This window comes from Pongo pygmaeus, chromosome 23, assembly GCF_028885625.2.
Source record: "Pongo pygmaeus isolate AG05252 chromosome 23, NHGRI_mPonPyg2-v2.0_pri, whole genome shotgun sequence".
Lineage (NCBI taxonomy): Eukaryota > Metazoa > Chordata > Mammalia > Primates > Hominidae > Pongo > Pongo pygmaeus.
In genome coordinates this window covers 61765809-61783890 of record NC_085931.1, presented here as the reverse complement: position 1 = coordinate 61783890, position 18082 = coordinate 61765809, and the positions used below count along the sequence as shown (strand labels likewise).

Here is an 18082-nt window from a genome sequence, read left to right as displayed (position 1 = left end):
TGAAGTTCTCTCCTCCTCCGGCCTGTGGGCCACGGGCACTGGGTTTTCCTCCCTGACCACCACCCGTTGTCAGCGTCCTTCCAGACTCCTTCTCCTTCTCCTTCGATGACAAATCAAGATGTTGTGAAGTGACCATTTTAACGCTTTCTTCCCTCTGTGGTGCACGAATGGCATAGACATTACAAAGCACAAAATTGACTGGACTTAGAAGGGAGAGTTGGAGTCGCAACAGTTTCCACAGTCCTGACCACAGCAGTTCTAAAAAGTCAGAGAACATTTTCTGACAACTTTCTGAGAGATTAGAAAACAAATGCAAACTATCAGTCTTTATTGTACTCATATTTCACAGAAATCACAAACACAAAATAAATATGCCAATGGTTAAAACTGCAAACAGACGTATTTAATAAAGATGAAAATTAAGAGCTCTACCTTCACCATGGTGACGTCCTAACGCCACCATTTCCCGAATCTTGACTTTTATGCAGCCAGGTCTCTGATCACTGCCTCCTACTTTTCTTGGTCTCTTGCTGCATTACTACAATACCTACGTTTTTTTGTTTTTTTTTTTGAGACAGGGTCTTGCTCTGTCACCCAGGCAAGAACGTAGTGGTGCAATCTCAGCTCACTGCAACCTCTGCCTCCTAGGTTCAAGCAATTCCCCCACTTCATTCCTCAGAGTAGTTGGACTACAGGTGTGTGCCACCACACCTGGCTAATGTTTTTATTTTTTGTAGAGACAGGGTTTCATCATGTTGCTCAGCCTGGTCTCAAACTCCTGAGCTCAAGCAATCCACTCACCTCAGCCTCCCAAAGTGCTGGGATTACAGGCGTGAGCCACTGTGTCAAGCCTTTTTTTTTTTTTTTTTTTCAACTCCATAAGAAATGTGCTTCAATTACTATTACTGTGTAACAAATTATCCTCAAATTTAGTGGATTAAAACAATTAAGTTGTTATTTATAATTGTTTGTTTTGGGGGTGGAAATTCAGGAAGGGCTCCAGTGGGAAGTTCTTGCCTGGGTCTCTTGAGGTTTGTTTGCAGTTGGAGGTGAGCGTGGCTCGAGGTCTGAGACGGTTCATTCAGAAGGTTGGCAGTGGATGCTGAGTGTGAGCCGGGGGGTCTGCTGCGGCTGTCACCAGCATATCCACTGGGCTCTCCTGCATGGTGGTCTCAGGGTAGTTTCTTTTCTTTTCTTTCTTTTTTTTTTTTTTGGAGACAAGAGTCTCGCTCTGTCACCCAGGCTGGAGTGCAGTGGTGTGATTTTGGCTCACTGCAACCTTCGCCTCCCGGGTTCAAGTGATTCTCCTACCTCAGCCTCCCGAGTAGCTGGGATTATAGGTGCCTGCCAGCACGCCCAGCTCATTTTTTTTGTATTTTTAGTAGAGGCGAGTTTTCGCCATGTTGGCCAGGCTGGTCTCAAACTCCTGACCTCAGGTGATCCACCCACCTCAGCTTCCCAAAATGCTAGGACTACAGGCAAGAGTCACCGCACCCAGCCAAGGGCAGAGTTTCTTACATGATGGCTGGTTCCCATCAGAGTGAGGATCCTTGGAGGGCATGCCCTTTTCTAGTCTAACCTTGGAAGTCCTACAGCATCACTGCTGCTGTGCCTATTGGTCAAAGCAGTTGCAAGCCTACCCAGCTTCAAGAGGGGGGTCACAGACCCTACCCCTCCATCGGAAGAGTGTCAAAGAACTTAGGAGCTGTGTCATAAAACCACTACAAATCTCCAGTCCATGTGTCATGAAACCGCCACAAACCTCCAGTCCACTGAACCTCGCTCTTTCCTCAATGTCCTCTCAGTTGTCAACTTGTCCTTCTCTTCTGGATCATTTCCATCAGCAAACAAGCATAACCTATGTTAAAGAAAATGGTAATTCTCACCTGATGGTACAGGACATCCAAAATCATGGCATTTACAACACTGTTATGCCTTAAAGAAAGTGACAGTAGGCCGGGCGCGGTGGCTCACGCCTGTAATCCCAGCACTTTGGGAGGCTGAGGTAGGTGGATCCCAAGGTCAGGAGATCGAGCACAATGGCTAACACAGTGAAACCCAATCTCTACTAAAAATACAAAAAATTAGCCAGGCATGGTGGCGGACACCTATAGTCCCAGCTACTCGGGAGGCTGAGGCAGGAGAATGGCATGAACCTGGGAGGCGGAGCTTGCAGTGAGCCAAGATCACGCCACTGCACTCCAGCCTGGGTGACAGAGCCGAGACTCCGTCTCAAAAAAAAAGAAAAAATCCTTCTGGTTTAAGAAAGAAATCTCACACATAATTACACCTTTCAGAAAACAGATTTCTATCAGTGCAGAAGATGATTATAACATGCATCAGTTGAAGTTTTTAAATAGACTGCTACTATCAGGAATTTTTTTTTTTTTTTTTTGAGACACGATTTTGCTCTGTCGTCCAGGCTGGAGTGCAGTGGTGCCATCATAGTTCACTGCAACGACCGCCTCCCAGGCTTAAGCCATTCTCCCTGCTTCAGCCTTCCAAGTAGCCGGGACTACAGGTGTGTACCACCACACCCAACTCATTTTTGTATTTTAGTAGAGATGGGGTCTCACCATGTTGGCCAGGCTGGTCTCAAACTCCTGAACTCAAGTGGTCCGCCTGCCTCAGCCTCCCAGAGTGCTGAGATTACAAGCATGAGCCACCACGCCTTGCCAGGAAATTTTTTAAATCTCTGAAATCTGAATGTCTTACTAGACTCCTTCATATAACGTACATGCCCAAAGACACTTTCATAATAACTGAATAAACAACAGGATTATACACTTTCATCAAAGTCTTTGCACTGCAGCAGGTCATAGCCCCAAGGAGGACAGCACTGCAGCCTCGACAAATCTCTCTCCGACATACAAATTTTGGAGAGTTTTCCATTTACTGCAATGAGCACAAAGGGAACAGGCCCAGCAAAGCATGCCAGGAGCTATCAAGCTGGAGAATGTTTGGCGAGCGCTTCTCAGATTTCCCCAATTCCTCCCAAAGATGCACTAAAGTTGGTGATGACAGGGCTCTGCCTGACAGGGAGAGTCCCTGATAGGTTATTGGAGACCCTGAACAGAGATTTACCAGGCCTCTTTTTTTTTGGGAGGGGGGAACGGAGTCTCGCTCTGTCGCCCAGGCTGGAGTGCAGTGGCACGATCTCCACTCACTGCAAGCTCCGCCTCCCAGGTTCGCACCATTCTCCTGCTTCGTCCTTCCAAGTAGCTGGGACTACGGGTGCCCGCCACCACGCCCGGCTAATTTTTTGTATTTTTTAGTAGAGATGGGGTTTCACCGTGTTAGCCAGGATGGTCTCGATCTCCTGACCTTGTGATCCGCCCACCTCGGCCTCCCAAAGTGCTGGGATTACAGGCATGAGCCACCGCGCCTGGCCGGCTATCAGGCCTCTTACACCCACAAACTTGTCATCCTGGAATTCCCAGCATAATTACCTAATTTGATTAACAAAAACTGTCTTTTTTTTTTTTTTTTTTTTTGAGATAGGGTCTCACTCTGTCACCCAGGCTGAAGTGCAGTGATGTAATCTTGGCTCACTGCAACCTCCGCCTCCTAAGCTCAAGCAAACCTCTCACCTCAGCCTCCCAAGTAGCTAGGACTACAGGCACCCACCACCATGCCTGGCTAGTTTTTGTATTTTTTTTGTAGAGACAAGGTTTCACCATGTTTTCCAGGCTGGTCTCCAGCTCCTGGGCTCAAGTGATCCACCCGCTTCGGCCTCCCAATGTGCTGGGATTACAGGTGTGAGCCACCATGCACAGCCTCAAAAACGGTTTTTATCCTCTGGATCTAATAGCTAAGTTCTAAGTACAATCTTGCTACACAGGCCACAGGATAAGAGACCAGGCAGCTGGGAGGATGGCACTTCTTCCCTCCCCTGCCTCACTTTCTCACCCACCCACCTTATTTCCTGCAGCTTCAAACAAACTACTTGCATGTGAATCCTCGTTTCAGCTACTTCTTCTGAAGGAATCCAATCTAAGGCATCCTGTTATTTGTGACACTCATACTTAAATTATCAAATCTTGAAGTTAATCAATAGTTTTACCCTTTTCCTGAACAATACAAGGACCTGAGAAGTATTTAACTGTTTACTCCAGTCCCAACTTAAATTTTATTATTATGCATTTTAATATTCTTTATTTTTCCTTTTTTTTTTCTGGTTTTTTAGACAGAGTCTCACTGTCATGCAGGCTGGAGTGCAGTGGTATGATCTTGGCTCACTGCAGCCTCGACCTCCCGGGCTCAAGCAATCCTCCTGCTTCAGCCTCCCAAAGTACTGGGATTATAGGTGTGAGCCACTGTGCCTGGCTATTATTTTTCTTTTCAAGACCCATAGGAATTGTTACTGTTGCTTTAAGCCATCAATGTTTACTTAGATTTACCCGAATGTCACCTCTTTCTGTATTCTTCATTCCTTTTTTCTTGTCAGATCATCCTGTGATACGAATTCCTTTTGCCTGAAGTACACCTTTTAAATGTTTCTTCAATGAGAATCTTCGGTAGTAAACTCAGTTTGTCCAAAAATGTCTTCATTTTGTCCTGGTTCCTGAAAGATATTTTTACAGGATACAGAATTCTGGGTCATTAGCTTCCATTATCACCTCGAAGGTCTCGTCCATTGTCCTCCTCTGGCTTTCCTTGTCACTAGAAAATGTCATCTCTCAGTCACTCCCTTGAAGGTCATTTTCCATGCATCTCCAGCTGCATTGAGGACTCTTTTGTCTTTGGTGTTCTGAAGTTTCAATGTGGTCTATCTAGGTGTGGGTTTATTTTGTATTTTTTTCTGCATGAGGTTCTCAATTATATAAATTTATATGAATTTATCAATTATGTGACTTTCATTAGTTTAGAAATTTCATAGCCATTATCTCTTCAAATATTTCCTCTGTTCCAGTCCATCTCTTCTCCTTCTGGCACTCTAATTAGGCTCATGTTGGATTTTCCTATTCTAGCCTTTATGTCTCTTAACCCTTTTTCCAGGTTTTCCATATCTATGTCTTTCCAGGCAGCATTCTGTATACTTTATTCATATTTATCTTTTAGCTCATGAAGTCTCTCTTTGGTTATTTATAATCTTCTGTTAAAGCTGCATACTAACTTTTTAATTTAGTTGAAATTAAAATTCAACTAAAATTCGAACTAAATTAAAACTTTCCTTTTAGAACTTCCATTTGGTTCTTTTCAAACTGCTTGACTATTCTTTATAGTTTTGTGGGTTTTGCACATATTTTCTTCCTTTTTCTTTTCTTTAGAGACAGGGTCTCACTGTGTTGCACAGGCTGGAGTGCAGTGGCATGATCACGGCTCACTGTAGCCTCAACCTCCCATGCTCATGTGATTCTCCCACCTCCCGAGCAGCTGGGACTACAGGTGCATACCACCATTTCTGGCTAATTTTTTATTTTTTTGTAGAGACAGGGTCTTACTATGTTGCCTATGCTGGTCTTGAATGCCTGGGCTCAAGAATTCTCCAGCCTCGTTCCCAAAGTGCTGGGATTACAGGCATGAGCCACCACACCCAGCCCTAAAACATATGCAGATGTAAAACATAACAACACCAATACAGAGGACGGGAGGAAGAAATGAAAACACACTGCTATAAGGAGGCTCTTACATTATACGTGAGATGCTATAACATCATGTGAGGGTAGACTACGACAAGTTAAAAATGTATATTATAAATCCTAGAGAAAACATTTTAAAAATTACAAAAAGACACAATTAATAAGCTAAGAGTGGTAATAAAACAGAATACTAAAACATACTTGATCAGTCCATCAGAAAGCAGAAAAGAAGTGGAAATGGAACAAAGGTAAGATGGGACAAATAAAACAAATAGCAAGATGGTAGATTTAAACCCAATAATGTCAATGATTACATTAAATAGAAATGATCTAAACTCAGACTGAAAGGCAGAGATTATCAGAATGTATTTAAAAAGTGAGACACAAACTATAAGCTACCTCAAGAAATGAAATGTTAAATATAAACACCAAGATAGGCTAAAAGTAATAGACTGGAAAGAAAGAAAAATAAATGAGCCAGGTGTGGTGGCTCATGCTTATAATCTCAGCAGGGAGGCCAGGGTGGGAGGGCAGCATGAGCCCAGGAGTTCGAGACCAGCCAGGACAACATAGTGGGACCCCATCTACACACACACACACGCTAGCCAGGTGGTGGCACACACCTGTAGTCCCAGCTACTCAGGAGGCTGAAGGATCGCTTGAGCCCAGGAGGTCAAGGCTGCAGTAAGCTGTGATAGTGCCACTGGACTCCAGCCTGGGCAACAGAGTGAGACTCTGTCAGAAAGAAAGAAAAGAAAGAAAAAGAAAGAGAGAGAGAGAGGAAGAGGAAGAAGGAGAAAGAAAGAAAGAGAAAGAAAGAAAGAGAAAAGTGAATTAGAAGGAAAGATCAGAATCAATGGAATAAAAAATATATACACAATTGAGGGTAATCAATGAAACCAAAAGCTGGTTCTTTAAAAAACTCCATAAAATTGATAAACCTCTAGCTAGACTAATCAAGAAAAAAGAAGACATAAACAACTTTATCAGGAACGAAAGCACAAATATCATTATAGATTCAGCAGATATTAAAAGAATTATAAAACTATAAACAACTTTATGCCAATAAACTTGACAATGTAAATTAAATGAACAAACTTCTTGAAAGACACAAATTACCAAAGCTGGAACAAAAAGACATAGAAAAATCTGAATGGCCTCATAATTACTAAAGATGTTGAATTACCAATTAAAAACCTTTCCACAAAGAAAACTCCAGATCCAGATTGCCTTACTGGTGAATTCTAGCAAACATTTAAGGAAGAAATAATACTAATCCTACATAAACATTTCAGGAAACAGAAAGCAGAAACCTTCCCAACTCATGTTATGAAGCTAGAATGTCACTACTGAAAATGTGGAGAAATCGTATCACCAAAGAAACTACAATCTAGTTTGTCAAACCCTCTGACAATTCAGCTCCTAAAGTAATCCCTACAAAAGCCAGGAGGCATTTGATCCCATAGAAGAAACTATGCAGCCTCCAAGAAGTTTCCTCTCCAGTGTCCTCCTAGATGTGGACACGAAGTGTAACAGACAAGGAGAAACATTCCAGAAAACTGAGCCGGCGCTGCCAGGAAAGGGGACTTCACTATTTATGCTCAATAGGATTTGGCAAGTGCCACAGACCAGAGATTGGGTCTAAATATGGGGTCTTTGTAGTATTTGCCCAATTCTTACTCTTCTGTTTTGTTTTGTTTGTTTTGTTTTTTTGAGACGGAGTTTCACTCTTTTTGCCCAGGCTGGAGTGCAATGGCGCGATCTTGGCTCACTGAAACCTCCGCCCGCTGGGTTCAAGCGATTCTCCTGCCTCAGCCTCCCAAATAGCTGGGATTACAGGCATGCGCCACCATGCCGGCTAATTTTGTATTTTTAATAGAGACGAGGTTTCTCCATGTGGGTCAGGCTGGTCTCTAACTCCCAACCTCAGGTGATCCGCCCACCTCAGCCTCCCAAAGTGCAGGGACTACAGGCATGAGCCACTGTGCCCGGCCCTTAATCTTTCTTTGTATGTTTGGGACACATAAAATATGTTTTAGTTTATACATCATTGGATTAAACTAGTGTACACTGAGTTTGTTGGAGGATGAATGACAAATCTTTTATAAGTCACTGGACCACAAGGATCTACCTCTGGACCTGAAGGAGCAAATTGCATATAAGTCAGAGAACCTAAATTTTGAGCTGGATGCTGCAACTAGTTAGAACTTTTACAGTGGTCTCCCTTAAGGATAAAGTGAGTGAGTTTTGTAAACAGGAAGTAGAGAGAGCATGGCCAAAGGGGCAGATGGTCTCCTAATATCAATTTTCCACTTTTCCCATAATTTTAGAATCCCTAGCCAGCACCCACACCTGGCCTTTATCCATTCACCTGCCGACACACACTCAGGTTGCTTCCTAATTTGGCTATTGTGAATAATGCTGCAATGAATATGCTGGTACTGATATCCTCCAAGATATTGATTTCATTTCCTCTGGATATACATCCAGAAGTGGGATTGCTGGATTGCATGGTAGTTCTGTTTTAATTTTTTACTGTATTCCATAATGGTTGTACCAATCTACATTTTCACCAACAGTATACAAGGGTTCTCTTTTCTCCACATCCTCGCCAACATTTGTTATCTCTTGCCTTTTTTTTTTAATATATAATAGCCAACCTAACAGGTGCGAGGTGGATCGCGTTGTTGTCATATCTCGTTGTGGTGTTTGCATCTCCCTGATTAGTGATGTTGGGCCCCTTTCATATAACTGTTGGTCATTTGCATGTCTTCTTTGGAGAAATGTCTATTCAGGTCCTTTGCACATTTTTAAATTGGGTTATTTGGCTTTTTGCTATTGAGTTTTGTAAGTTCCTTATACATTGTGGATATTAACTCCTTATCAGATACATGATTTGCAAATACTTTCTCCTGTTCCATGGGTTGTTGATTGTACCCCTTTACTATCTTGAAAAGAAATTTATAACCTATTTTTTTTAATTACACAATGGTCTAATGAAGGGATAGAGAGAGGAGAATGGCAGCCAGGTCATGTCACATACATCACAAATCCACTCCACATTCTCATCTTCCCATCAGTGCAAACCACCAAGGAGTCCAGGCTTCATTCAGCCAACCAGGCACAGTCATAACTACTCCCAGGCCTTGAGCCAAAATATGGAATCAAAGATTCTCTTTGAAGTGCACCCATGTTGATAAATTTGCACTAACCTACAATTCATTCTTGGCTTTGTATCCTCACAGTCCATTCTTGCATGTATTCCCCTCGCCTTTTTTTTTTTTTTTTGAGACGGAGTTTAGCTCTGTTGCCCAGGCTGGAGTGCAGTGGCACGATCTCGGCACAGGCTCAGGGGGCTGCCATGGTGCCAGAGAAGACCTGGAGCAGGAAGTGCAAAGACACACATCAGAGATGCAGCTCTGTGTCCACTGCAGTTAAAGGTGGGCTGAGGGCATCAGTCAAGACACCATCTCCTGCACCCCTCAGATCTAGTCAGCTACAACATTGAGTCTACTCTGTTACGATTCTTCAAAGTAAAGGCTAGTTACAACGTAATGAAAAAGCCTTAATACAAGAGGCTTAGCAGAACAAATAGAATCCCCACTGCTACAGCTTCTCCCAAGTAACAGACATTCAGCAGCCACCTCCTCCTTGGCCTCACCCTCACCAGCATTCCACCTTGTCCCCATGGCTTGCCTGGTGACGCCGCCCAGACCTTCACCCTGAGGCATCTGAGCCCTTAGAGGCTATGGCTGCTGAAAAGACCTTTTCATTGTCATTACTTGGCATGGAAGCACCATGACAGACCTAGATGAATCCTCTAAGTGCCAGACCAATGCCTGCTTGCCCCGTTACGCAGCAGCCACACTACCTTCTCACCGTTTATCAGGATCAAGTATCCCCTCCTTTGTGGCCTGCTGGTCCACCAGTATGAGGAGCTGAGAGTAACCTGGTGGTCTTTGCAGATTCAGGCTCAGTGGAGGTATCCTTCCTGCAACCAGCAGGAGTGCCCTCGTGGAAGTGTTCCTACCTGGGAAACAGGCTCTAATCCAGCAGATCCCAAGGCTGTGGAGACAGAATGTACAAATTCTACGTGTGAGTCACTGGGAATGATGGTGAGAAATAGCTAATCCCAACACTTGGGTTCCTGGACCTGTGTCTTTGTTCTCGGATCCACATGATGTATCTACTGGGGGCAGAGCACCATATATTAGACTCTGATTCAGTGTATATATCCCAACTCCTCAGGATACTGTCCTAGAACCAGGACCTCAGCTAAGCCCTTAAGAAGTCATCCCATCTTTCCAGTAGCCTAGCTGCTTTTACGTAACGCAGGATATTAGAGAAGCAGTGGATCCCATGGTAATCCACACACTACCATACCTCTTTCACTATAAAATGGCTTTCTTGGCCTGAGGCAATGTGATCCGTGATCCCATGTTGGTACATGGAGCATGCTTGAAGCTCCTGGATAGTGATGCTGGCCTGGGACCCTGTGGATACAGAAGACAAACCCTTATCCAGAGCAGGTGTCAACTCCAGCAAGGATGAAGGACTGTAACCAACTTGCCACTAAGTAACTAGTTGGGGTGCTCTAGGGATGGTATCTCAGCGGGGGCTCAGCACTGATCACTTTCAGCAGGAGTAATCATGAGACAAACCTTGAGAAAAGAAGGCTTGTGCTGGCGGACACTAACCTGTGCTCCTTCTGCATGACGCCTCCACTCACAGTCCTCTGTTCAAGCACAGGGGTAGCCAGGGGCACAGCTGACTGACATCCCATCCACCCTGCTGTTCAGCGACTCCTCTGCAGTATTAACACGAGGCAGAAAGATGCACATATTGTGTGGCTACTCCTGTAGGTCCATCTTCCCCTCTTGCTCTTTTCAGGCCCCTGACCAGCCAGCAGGATGTCACAACCCAGAAGTTCATATGCGTCCCTCCCTCAGGCCACTACTCTGTCCACTCCTTCCATACAAAGTGGATATCTACATGAACTGCTGGAAGCTCAGCCCCATGGAGGACTTCCTATTATCGTCCTTTAGGGTCACCCTGAATGGGACTGTAGTGTACCTGTGGTTCATTTTCAGTTCATATCAACACATCAAACTGACCCATATACGAACCAGACCAGAATGCTTGTCTGCTAAGGGAGAAATATCAGTGCAAAGCAGATGTGGGGCCACACTGCCACCTCTTCCTGTAAATGACTGTTACCCACTAGACACACTTGGGTCCAAGCCCAAGGCTACCTTTTTCATTGTACCATCAACGCTACTGAGCCTCTGACCTACTGACTTGGAGGATCTGACAATAGCTCGCTTGGGCAGACCCTGTCGCATGGTCACTGAAGTCCCACCAGCAGATGCTCGGTCTCTACCTGGGTCTGGTGTCTGGTAGTGTGCCTGATACTGCTCTCACTTGGTGAGTAGTTCTCTGCTGCAGGAAGCATGGTCTTGTCCAAGAACTCTAGGACAGTGCACTGCAACTCTTCCGTTGGAGTTTGCCAGAGATGCCATATAGGGTCCTTCCTACCCCAAATAAGCCCCCTGGTAACCCATTGGATCTAGGCAGCAGGGAAGCCCATCTCCCAATCCAAATCTTTAGCAGAGCCCTCTTTTTCTCTGGGCCCCACTCAAAGCTGGCAGTTTTCCCATTACCCAATAAAGGGGTCAGAGAGGTATCCTCTAGTGTGGTGCATGCTGACTCCAAAACACACAGGTGCATCAATGCTGTGCCTCTTTCTTCCTTGTAAGGATGCAGGATGCAATAACTTGTCCCTGGCTTGCCCTCAAACGCTGCACCCCTGAGAATGTCACTGATATGGCAGGCTCCAGAACTTCTGAGGGCTTCTCGCTCATCCTCTGACATGCACGGCCTTCTTCACCATGTCCAACTAGTATGACGTCATCAATGCTATATAGAATATAAATGATAAGCTACCTAAGGACTATTGTGACAGAGAACAGAATTCAAACAGCAAGAAGCAAGACCATTTACAGAGCTGTCCTTCCCATATAAATGTGAACTGCTTTTAATCCTCTTTACCACTGGGAATTGAAAAGAATGTTCACCAAGTCAATAATTGCATTATCAAGAGCCAGAGGTGCATTTATCGGTTCCAGTAAAGATACCACACCTAGCACAGCTGTGTGATCGGGGACACGGACTTGGCTAAGTTTGTGCAGGACATCATCATTTACTTGAGTCCACCGAGATTTAGCAGGAGCCATTCAGGTTAATTGAAGGGATGAAATGGTAACCACTGCTTTATAAGTCTTTGAGGGCGAAATACCTCTGCAATTACACCTGGAATGCAGCATTGTTTCTGACTTACTATCTTGGAAAGGTTTCAGTAGGGTGAGGAGCTTCAAAGGCTTCTACTTTGCTCTTCCTCACATATGGTACCAAAGGCCTGGGATCAATGTACAAGCTCCGCCCTCTGCTAGGTACAAACATCCCAAGTATGCATTGAGACCAGAGAAGTAACCACAGGACTTGGGTTGGGAATTCTGCTTATCATCTGATTTCCATAAGCCTGCACCCTAATGAGAGGGCCATGATGCTTCAGGGCTCCTGGAAACAGTGTCAGCTCAGATCCTGTATCAGCCCTTCAAAGACCTAGACAGTCCCTTTTCCAAAGTAAACTAGTTTTTTTGGTGTGTTTGTTGTTGTTGTTCAGACGGTCTTACTGTGTTGCTCAGGCTGGAGTGCAGTGGCGTGAACACAGGTCACTGCAGCCTTGACCTCCTGGGCTTAAGTGATTCTCTCAACTCAGCATCCAGAGTAGCTGGAACCACAGGCACCTGCCACCACGCCCAGCTAATCTTTTAATTTTTGTAAAGACAGGTTCTTGCCATGTTGCCCAGGCTGGTCTCAAACTCCTGGGCTCAAACGATCCTCCTACCTCGGCTTCCCAAAGTGCAGGGATTACAAGTGTGACCTACTGCCCCCAGCCAGAATCAGTTTTTTTTTTCTTTTTTTTGAGATGGAGTCTGGCTCTGTCACTCAGGCTGGAGTGCAGTGGCTCGCTGCAACAAGGCCTGGGTTCAAGAGATTCTCATGCTTCAGCCTCCCGTGTAGCTGGGATTACAGGCACAAGCCACCAAACCCGGCTAATTTTTGTATTTTTAGTAGCGACGGGGTTTCGCTATGTTGGCCAGGCTGGTCTCAAACTCCTGACCTCAAGTGATCCGCCCACCTCGGCCTCCCAAAATGCTGGGAGTACAGGCGTGAGCCACCGCGCCCGGCCCAGTTACTTTTTAAAGTGGCTCTAGGTCCCTTTAGGGAAGGACTGCAGGAATATTTCTTGGTATATGCTCAGATGCTGGTATTGTAAGATCCTTCCTGAGAGGAACCAAGCCGCCTTGTCAATTAATGGGCTCTAGGTCTCAAAACTGACTCAGATTTAAACAGAATGATCATGATTTTCCACTGCAGCAAGTGACATTAGCCTTGTGATCACCAATTTTTGATTTCTTTCTGGTTATCAAACAATACTCTAGTCAGATTCCCCACAGAACACCATGGTTCGACAGATATTGCCACAGATCTCTGTGGGTCCAGCGTTCCTGGTTGCCGCTCTAGCCTGGGGCAGAAGCAGAAATGCAGGAGGCACGCGTTTAAATCAGGACGCCCTCAATGTGAGGTGCGCAGGCCGAGGAGGGGGCTGCGGCAAGCTGCGAGTCTTCACTTTCTGCTCTTGGGTTTGACTCTGTAATTGGTTCTAGGCCTGGAAGAGACGAGGAGGATAGAGGCAGAGGGGAATGAATGAAGACGCACATCTCAAGCAGGGCAGCAAAAGCCTCCTCATTCAGAGGTGCGGCTCTACCGGCCAGGGAGTCCCCGTGTAGACTGGGCATTTATGCAACTGGAGTCATCGGAACTGTCCCAAGGGTCACATTCCTTCAGCAAATGTTTACTGCGTATCCACCGGGTGCCCGCATCCCGCACTCTGCCCGCGCCGTGCGGCCCTGCCTAGCGCACGCGCCTCCTCCAGGCCTCACCCACGCTCAGGACGGACGCGCGCTGGGCGGCTCTTCCTCGTCGGAGCGCCCTAGGGGTCGGGGAAGAGGGCCCGGCAAGGGAGCCCTCGCGCCGGAGCTGCAGCTGCAGCCGCCGCCCCGCCGTCCCTCCGTCTCCCACGGGGCAGAGACACAGCTCCTTCTCTCGGGTCTCCCGGGACGCTACCAAGCCCGGGCCTTACCTCGCCCGCGCACTCGCCGCTCCGCCACCTGATTGGCCCCCGGCGCCCCGGATTGGCCCAGGACGTCCAACAGCGGCCCCGCCCAGATAGAGGCCATTGGTCCTTGCCCATAGGGGCGGGGCACGGCAGAGATCTGCGGAATTCGGCCTTCGGAAAGAGCCCACGGGCCGGGGCACGGAGAGAGCCGAGCGCCGCAGCCATGAGCCGAATAGAGCCGGAGAGACCCGAGTATGACCGGAGAAGCCCAGGCCGGCCGGAAGAGGAGCCGAGCGCGGCCGGAAGGAACCGAGCCCGTCCGAAGGGAGCGGAGCGCAACTGGGCGTGGGGCCCGGTCGAGCCCGCGCCATGGCGGCCGAGGGGACAGCTGTGGCCGGAAGCGGGGTTGTTGGCGGCTGCCTGGCCAAAGACGGCTTGCAGCAGTCTAAGTGCCCGGACACTACCCCAAAACGGCGGCGCGCCTCGTCGCTGTCGCGTGACGCCGAGCGCCGAGCCTACCAATGGTGCCGGGAGTACTTGGGCGGGGCCTGGCGCCGAGTGCAGCCCGAGGAGCTGAGGGTTTACCCCGTGAGGTGGGAGGTCAGGGGTCAGCCTCTCCGGTGCGCGGATCGGGGTCAGGGGTCAGCCGCGGGGCCCTCAGGATGCTCCATGTTTTCACCCCCCTCTTGCGCCCGCGCCTGGGGCGGGGCGGGGCCGGCCTGGCCGGGAGGGGGCCGGGGCCGCGGCAGGTAGGGCCGGCCGCGGGCTGAGCGCGCCTGGTGTGGGTCTGCAGCGGAGGCCTCAGCAACCTGCTCTTCCGCTGCTCGCTCCCGGACCACCTGCCCAGCGTTGGCGAGGAGCCCCGGGAGGTGCTGCTGCGGCTGTACGGAGCCATCCTGCAGGTGAGGGGGGTGTGAGCGCCGCAGCGCCAGTGGCTTTAGGGCCTGTCGCTTACGCGATGCGGGTAGTAGTGTTCCCATTGTGCAGTTGAGGACACCGAGGCTCACGGTCTGAGTAACACTTACCTAATTACACCGAAGCCTGGGCCTGTATTCCCAGAGCTTTGGGAGGCTGAGGCGAGAGGATCACTTGAGCACAGGAGTTCGAGACCAGCCTGGACAACATAGTGAGACCCCCATCTCTGAATAAAAATAGACCAACGCTAAAGCCTGTGCTCCAGAGCCTCCAGGCAATTGGACCAGAAGTCCCAGCTCTGGTGGGAGGAAGGCAAGCCCTCATGTGTGTCCCTGTGCCACTTTGCCTTGGCCCCTTTGCTATCCATCCTTTTTCAGGGCGTGGACTCCCTGGTGCTAGAAAGCGTGATGTTTGCCATCCTTGCGGAGCGGTCGCTGGGGCCCCAGCTGTACGGAGTCTTCCCAGAGGGCCGGCTGGAACAGTACATCCCAGTATGAGCCCAGTCCTACCTTCTCCTCCCCAAGGCACCTCCACCCCCTAACCCTACCCCAGAGCCCAATGTCTGCCTTCACATCCCTCACCCCAAGCAGGGAATTTCCCCCAAAACCCTGACCTCCCCCCATTGCCCCAGCCCTTCCCCCTCCTGCCCCAGCCCCATCACCACCCTGATAGCTTCCTGGGTGCAGAGCCGGCCATTGAAAACTCAAGAGCTTCGAGAGCCAGTGTTGTCAGCAGCCATTGCCACGAAGATGGCGCAATTTCATGGCATGGAGATGCCTTTCACCAAGGAGCCCCACTGGCTGTTTGGGACCATGGAGCGGTGAGTCAGGAGCTTCCTCAGGGCTCCTGTACACCTGAGCTGAACCTCCGTGCCAGCGGATGTGTCCGGGGCTCTATCCAGCCCTCCACTTGAGTGGATCTGATGTCATGGGCTGTCACTGATGTCATGGGCTGTCACAGAACAGGCTTTGAAATGCTTGCCGGAGGCCACATGCAGTGCCTCATGCCTGTAATCCCAGAACTTTGGGAGCTGAGGTGGGTGAGGTGGGAGGATCACTTGAGCCCAGGAGGCGGAGGTTGCAGTGAGCTGAGATCATGCCATTGCACTTCAGCCAGGGTGACAGAGCAAGACTTTGTCTCAAAAAACCTCACAAAAAAAGAAATGATTGCCAAGGCCAGGCACGGTGGCTCATGCCTGTAATCCTAGCACTTTGGGAGGCTGAGGTGAGCAGATTGCCTGAGCTCAGGAGTTCAAGACCAGCCTGGACAACACGGTGAAACCCTGTCTCTATTAAAATGCAAAAAATTAGCCAGGCATGGCAGCGTGCACCTGTAGTCCCAGCTACTCGGGAGGCTGAGGCAGGAGAATTGCTTGAACCCGGGAGGCAGAGGTTGCAGTGAGCCGAGATCGCACCACTGCACTGCAGCCTGGGTGACAGAGCAAGACTCCATTTCAAAAGAAAAAAAAAAGAAATGATTGCTGGACAAGTCACACAGTGATAGGAGCAGGGGTGCAGTAGTCTGGCCTGAGGGGTAGATAGGAGAGGGGTGGGAAAGAATAGCAGAGCCAGTGTATCCTATTCTTTGGGCTTCAGGTACCTAAAACAGATCCAGGACCTGCCCCCAACTGGCCTCCCTGAAATGAACCTGCTGGAGATGTACAGCCTGAAGGATGAGATGGGCAACCTCAGGTGAGGGCGGGCAGGACAAGGCTAATGGTAATGGTGTCTGCCCTTCCAGTATTTGCTGAGGGCTGGTGTCAGGGCCTGGCCTGTTAGGGTGGCTCTGATCCTCCTCTAGTCACTCCTGCTCAGGACCCATGCTCCCATACCCCTGCAGGAAGTTACTAGAGTCTACCCCATCGCCAGTCGTCTTCTGCCACAATGACATCCAGGAAGGTAGGAGAAGGCATCTGAGTCTCCCAACCCAAGATGGAAGAGCCAGAGGGCTCTGGAGTGAGCAGAACCTCACCCCATTCCCCCAGGGAACATCTTGCTGCTCTCAGAGCCAGAAAATGCTGACAGCCTCATGCTGGTGGACTTCGAGTACAGCAGTTATAACTATAGGTGAGGCTGGAAAGATGGCTTCCCATAGATCTGTTCCCATAGTGTGCTTGAAAACAGGCCAGCTGCCCAGGGCATTTGGGGACTGAATGTACACCTTATTCTCCCAGGGGCTTTGACATTGGGAACCATTTTTGTGAGTGGGTTTATGATTATACTCACGAGGAATGGCCTTTCTACAAAGCAAGGCCCACAGACTACCCCACTCAAGAACAGCAGGTATGTGGGCCAGAGGCTGGGGAGCAGGACCCATCCTGTGAGGAAGGAGGGAGGTGGAGTCTGGAAGGAATGGCCAGAAAGGATGTTACCTGGGAAATACTCCACAGTCTCCCCAATTCCTGACTCTTGGCCATTGATCGTAGCTGCATTTTATTCGCCATTACCTGGCAGAGGCAAAGAAAGGTGAGACCCTCTCCCAAGAGGAGCAGAGAAAACTGGAAGAAGATTTGCTGGCAGAAGTCAGTTGGTGAGGAAGGAGGGGCGGGGTGGGGTAGGGCAGAGCAGAGGAAAGAGGGATTGGGGAAGAGGCAGATTTATCAAGCTGCAGGGAAGGTGGCTGTGGAGAGTGGAGTTAGGACAGTGGGGGAGAAGTTAAAACTGTAGGGATTGGCCAACCTGGGTGAGGGGATCCAAGCAGTGCTAGACCTGCCCTCCCCCCAGGTATGCTCTGGCATCCCATTTCTTCTGGGGTCTGTGGTCCATCCTCCAGGCATCCATGTCCACCATAGAATTTGGTTACTTGGTAAGTGACCCTGGGGATGGGAATGCTAGCTGGGGGACTGGGGAGCAGCAGCAGCCACACTCTTCCAGAAGGCCTGGGGAGTCCCGGGTGGCTGTGGGCAGCCTGAGGTGGATGTAAAATGCTGGTGCCACGTCTTCTCACCACTGTGTGGGGTGGGTTTCCTTCCCTAGGACTATGCCCAGTCTCGGTTCCAGTTCTACTTCCAGCAGAAGGGGCAGCTGACCAGTGTCCACTCCTCATCCTGACTCTCCACCCTCCCACTCCTTGGATTTCTTCTGGAGCCTCCAGGGCAGGACCTTGGAGGGAGGAACAACGAGCAGAAGGCCCTGGGGACTGGGCTGAGCCCCCAAGTGAAACTGAGGTTCAGGAGACCGGCCTCTCCCTGAGTTTGAGTAGGTCCCCATGGCTGGCAGGCCAGAGCCCCGTGCTGTGTATGTAACACAATAAACAAGCTTCTTCTTCGCACCCTGTCCTGGCCCTGCTGAGCAGCAGCAGAAAGTACCAAACCAAGCAGTACACACAAAGGGACTCTTCAGTGCTCTGGGATTGAAAGTGGTTAAGGTTCATGCTGCCAATTGGGGTCCCCTGTCCCTCCCCA

General features: G+C 48.9%; 1 protein-coding gene and 1 long non-coding RNA gene across 7 annotated transcripts; one reads left to right on the top strand and one right to left on the bottom strand.

The window, feature by feature from the left end:
* Positions 1-317: 317 nt before the first annotated feature.
* Positions 318-14209, bottom strand: LOC129023121 (uncharacterized). 4 transcript variants are annotated; one of them, XR_010125920.1, is made up of 8 exons: positions 13789-14209; positions 11004-13314; positions 10280-10389; positions 9966-10075; positions 9462-9647; positions 8795-8960; positions 4401-4564; positions 318-1858 (listed from the first exon to the last, which is right to left on the bottom strand). It is a non-coding gene; the product is annotated as an uncharacterized LOC129023121 (long non-coding RNA). The 4 variants fall into 4 exon arrangements; XR_008496677.2 differs by having other exon boundaries at positions 10280-13314; XR_010125919.1 differs by lacking the exon at positions 4401-4564.
* CHKB (choline kinase beta) lies at positions 13701-17949 on the top strand. 3 transcript variants are annotated; one of them, XM_054469645.2, is made up of 11 exons: positions 13701-14357; positions 14558-14666; positions 15057-15170; positions 15366-15499; positions 16275-16370; positions 16519-16577; positions 16664-16745; positions 16853-16961; positions 17105-17208; positions 17403-17484; positions 17655-17949. In XM_054469645.2, exons 1-11 carry the CDS (start codon positions 14134-14136, stop codon positions 17727-17729), a joined length of 1188 nt encoding a protein of 395 aa, XP_054325620.1. In that variant the 5' UTR covers positions 13701-14133; the 3' UTR covers positions 17730-17949. The 3 variants fall into 3 exon arrangements, with proteins under 3 accessions (XP_054325620.1, XP_063519152.1, XP_063519151.1); XM_063663082.1 differs by lacking the exon at positions 17403-17484; XM_063663081.1 differs by lacking the exon at positions 17403-17484 and having other exon boundaries at positions 16519-16745.
* The last annotated feature ends 133 nt before the right edge of the window (positions 17950-18082 follow it).

Excerpts from the sequence above, each read along its gene's own strand:
- CHKB (XM_063663081.1), top strand. The coding sequence starts at position 14,134 with ATGGCGGCCGAGGGGACAGCTGTGGCCGGAAGCGGGGTTGTTGGCGGC. Across the intron at positions 14,667-15,056 it reads TGTACGGAGCCATCCTGCAG|GGCGTGGACTCCCTGGTGCT; the intron begins GTGAGGGGGGTG and ends ATCCTTTTTCAG. Across the intron at positions 16,962-17,104 it reads ACCCCACTCAAGAACAGCAG|CTGCATTTTATTCGCCATTA; the intron begins GTATGTGGGCCA and ends CATTGATCGTAG.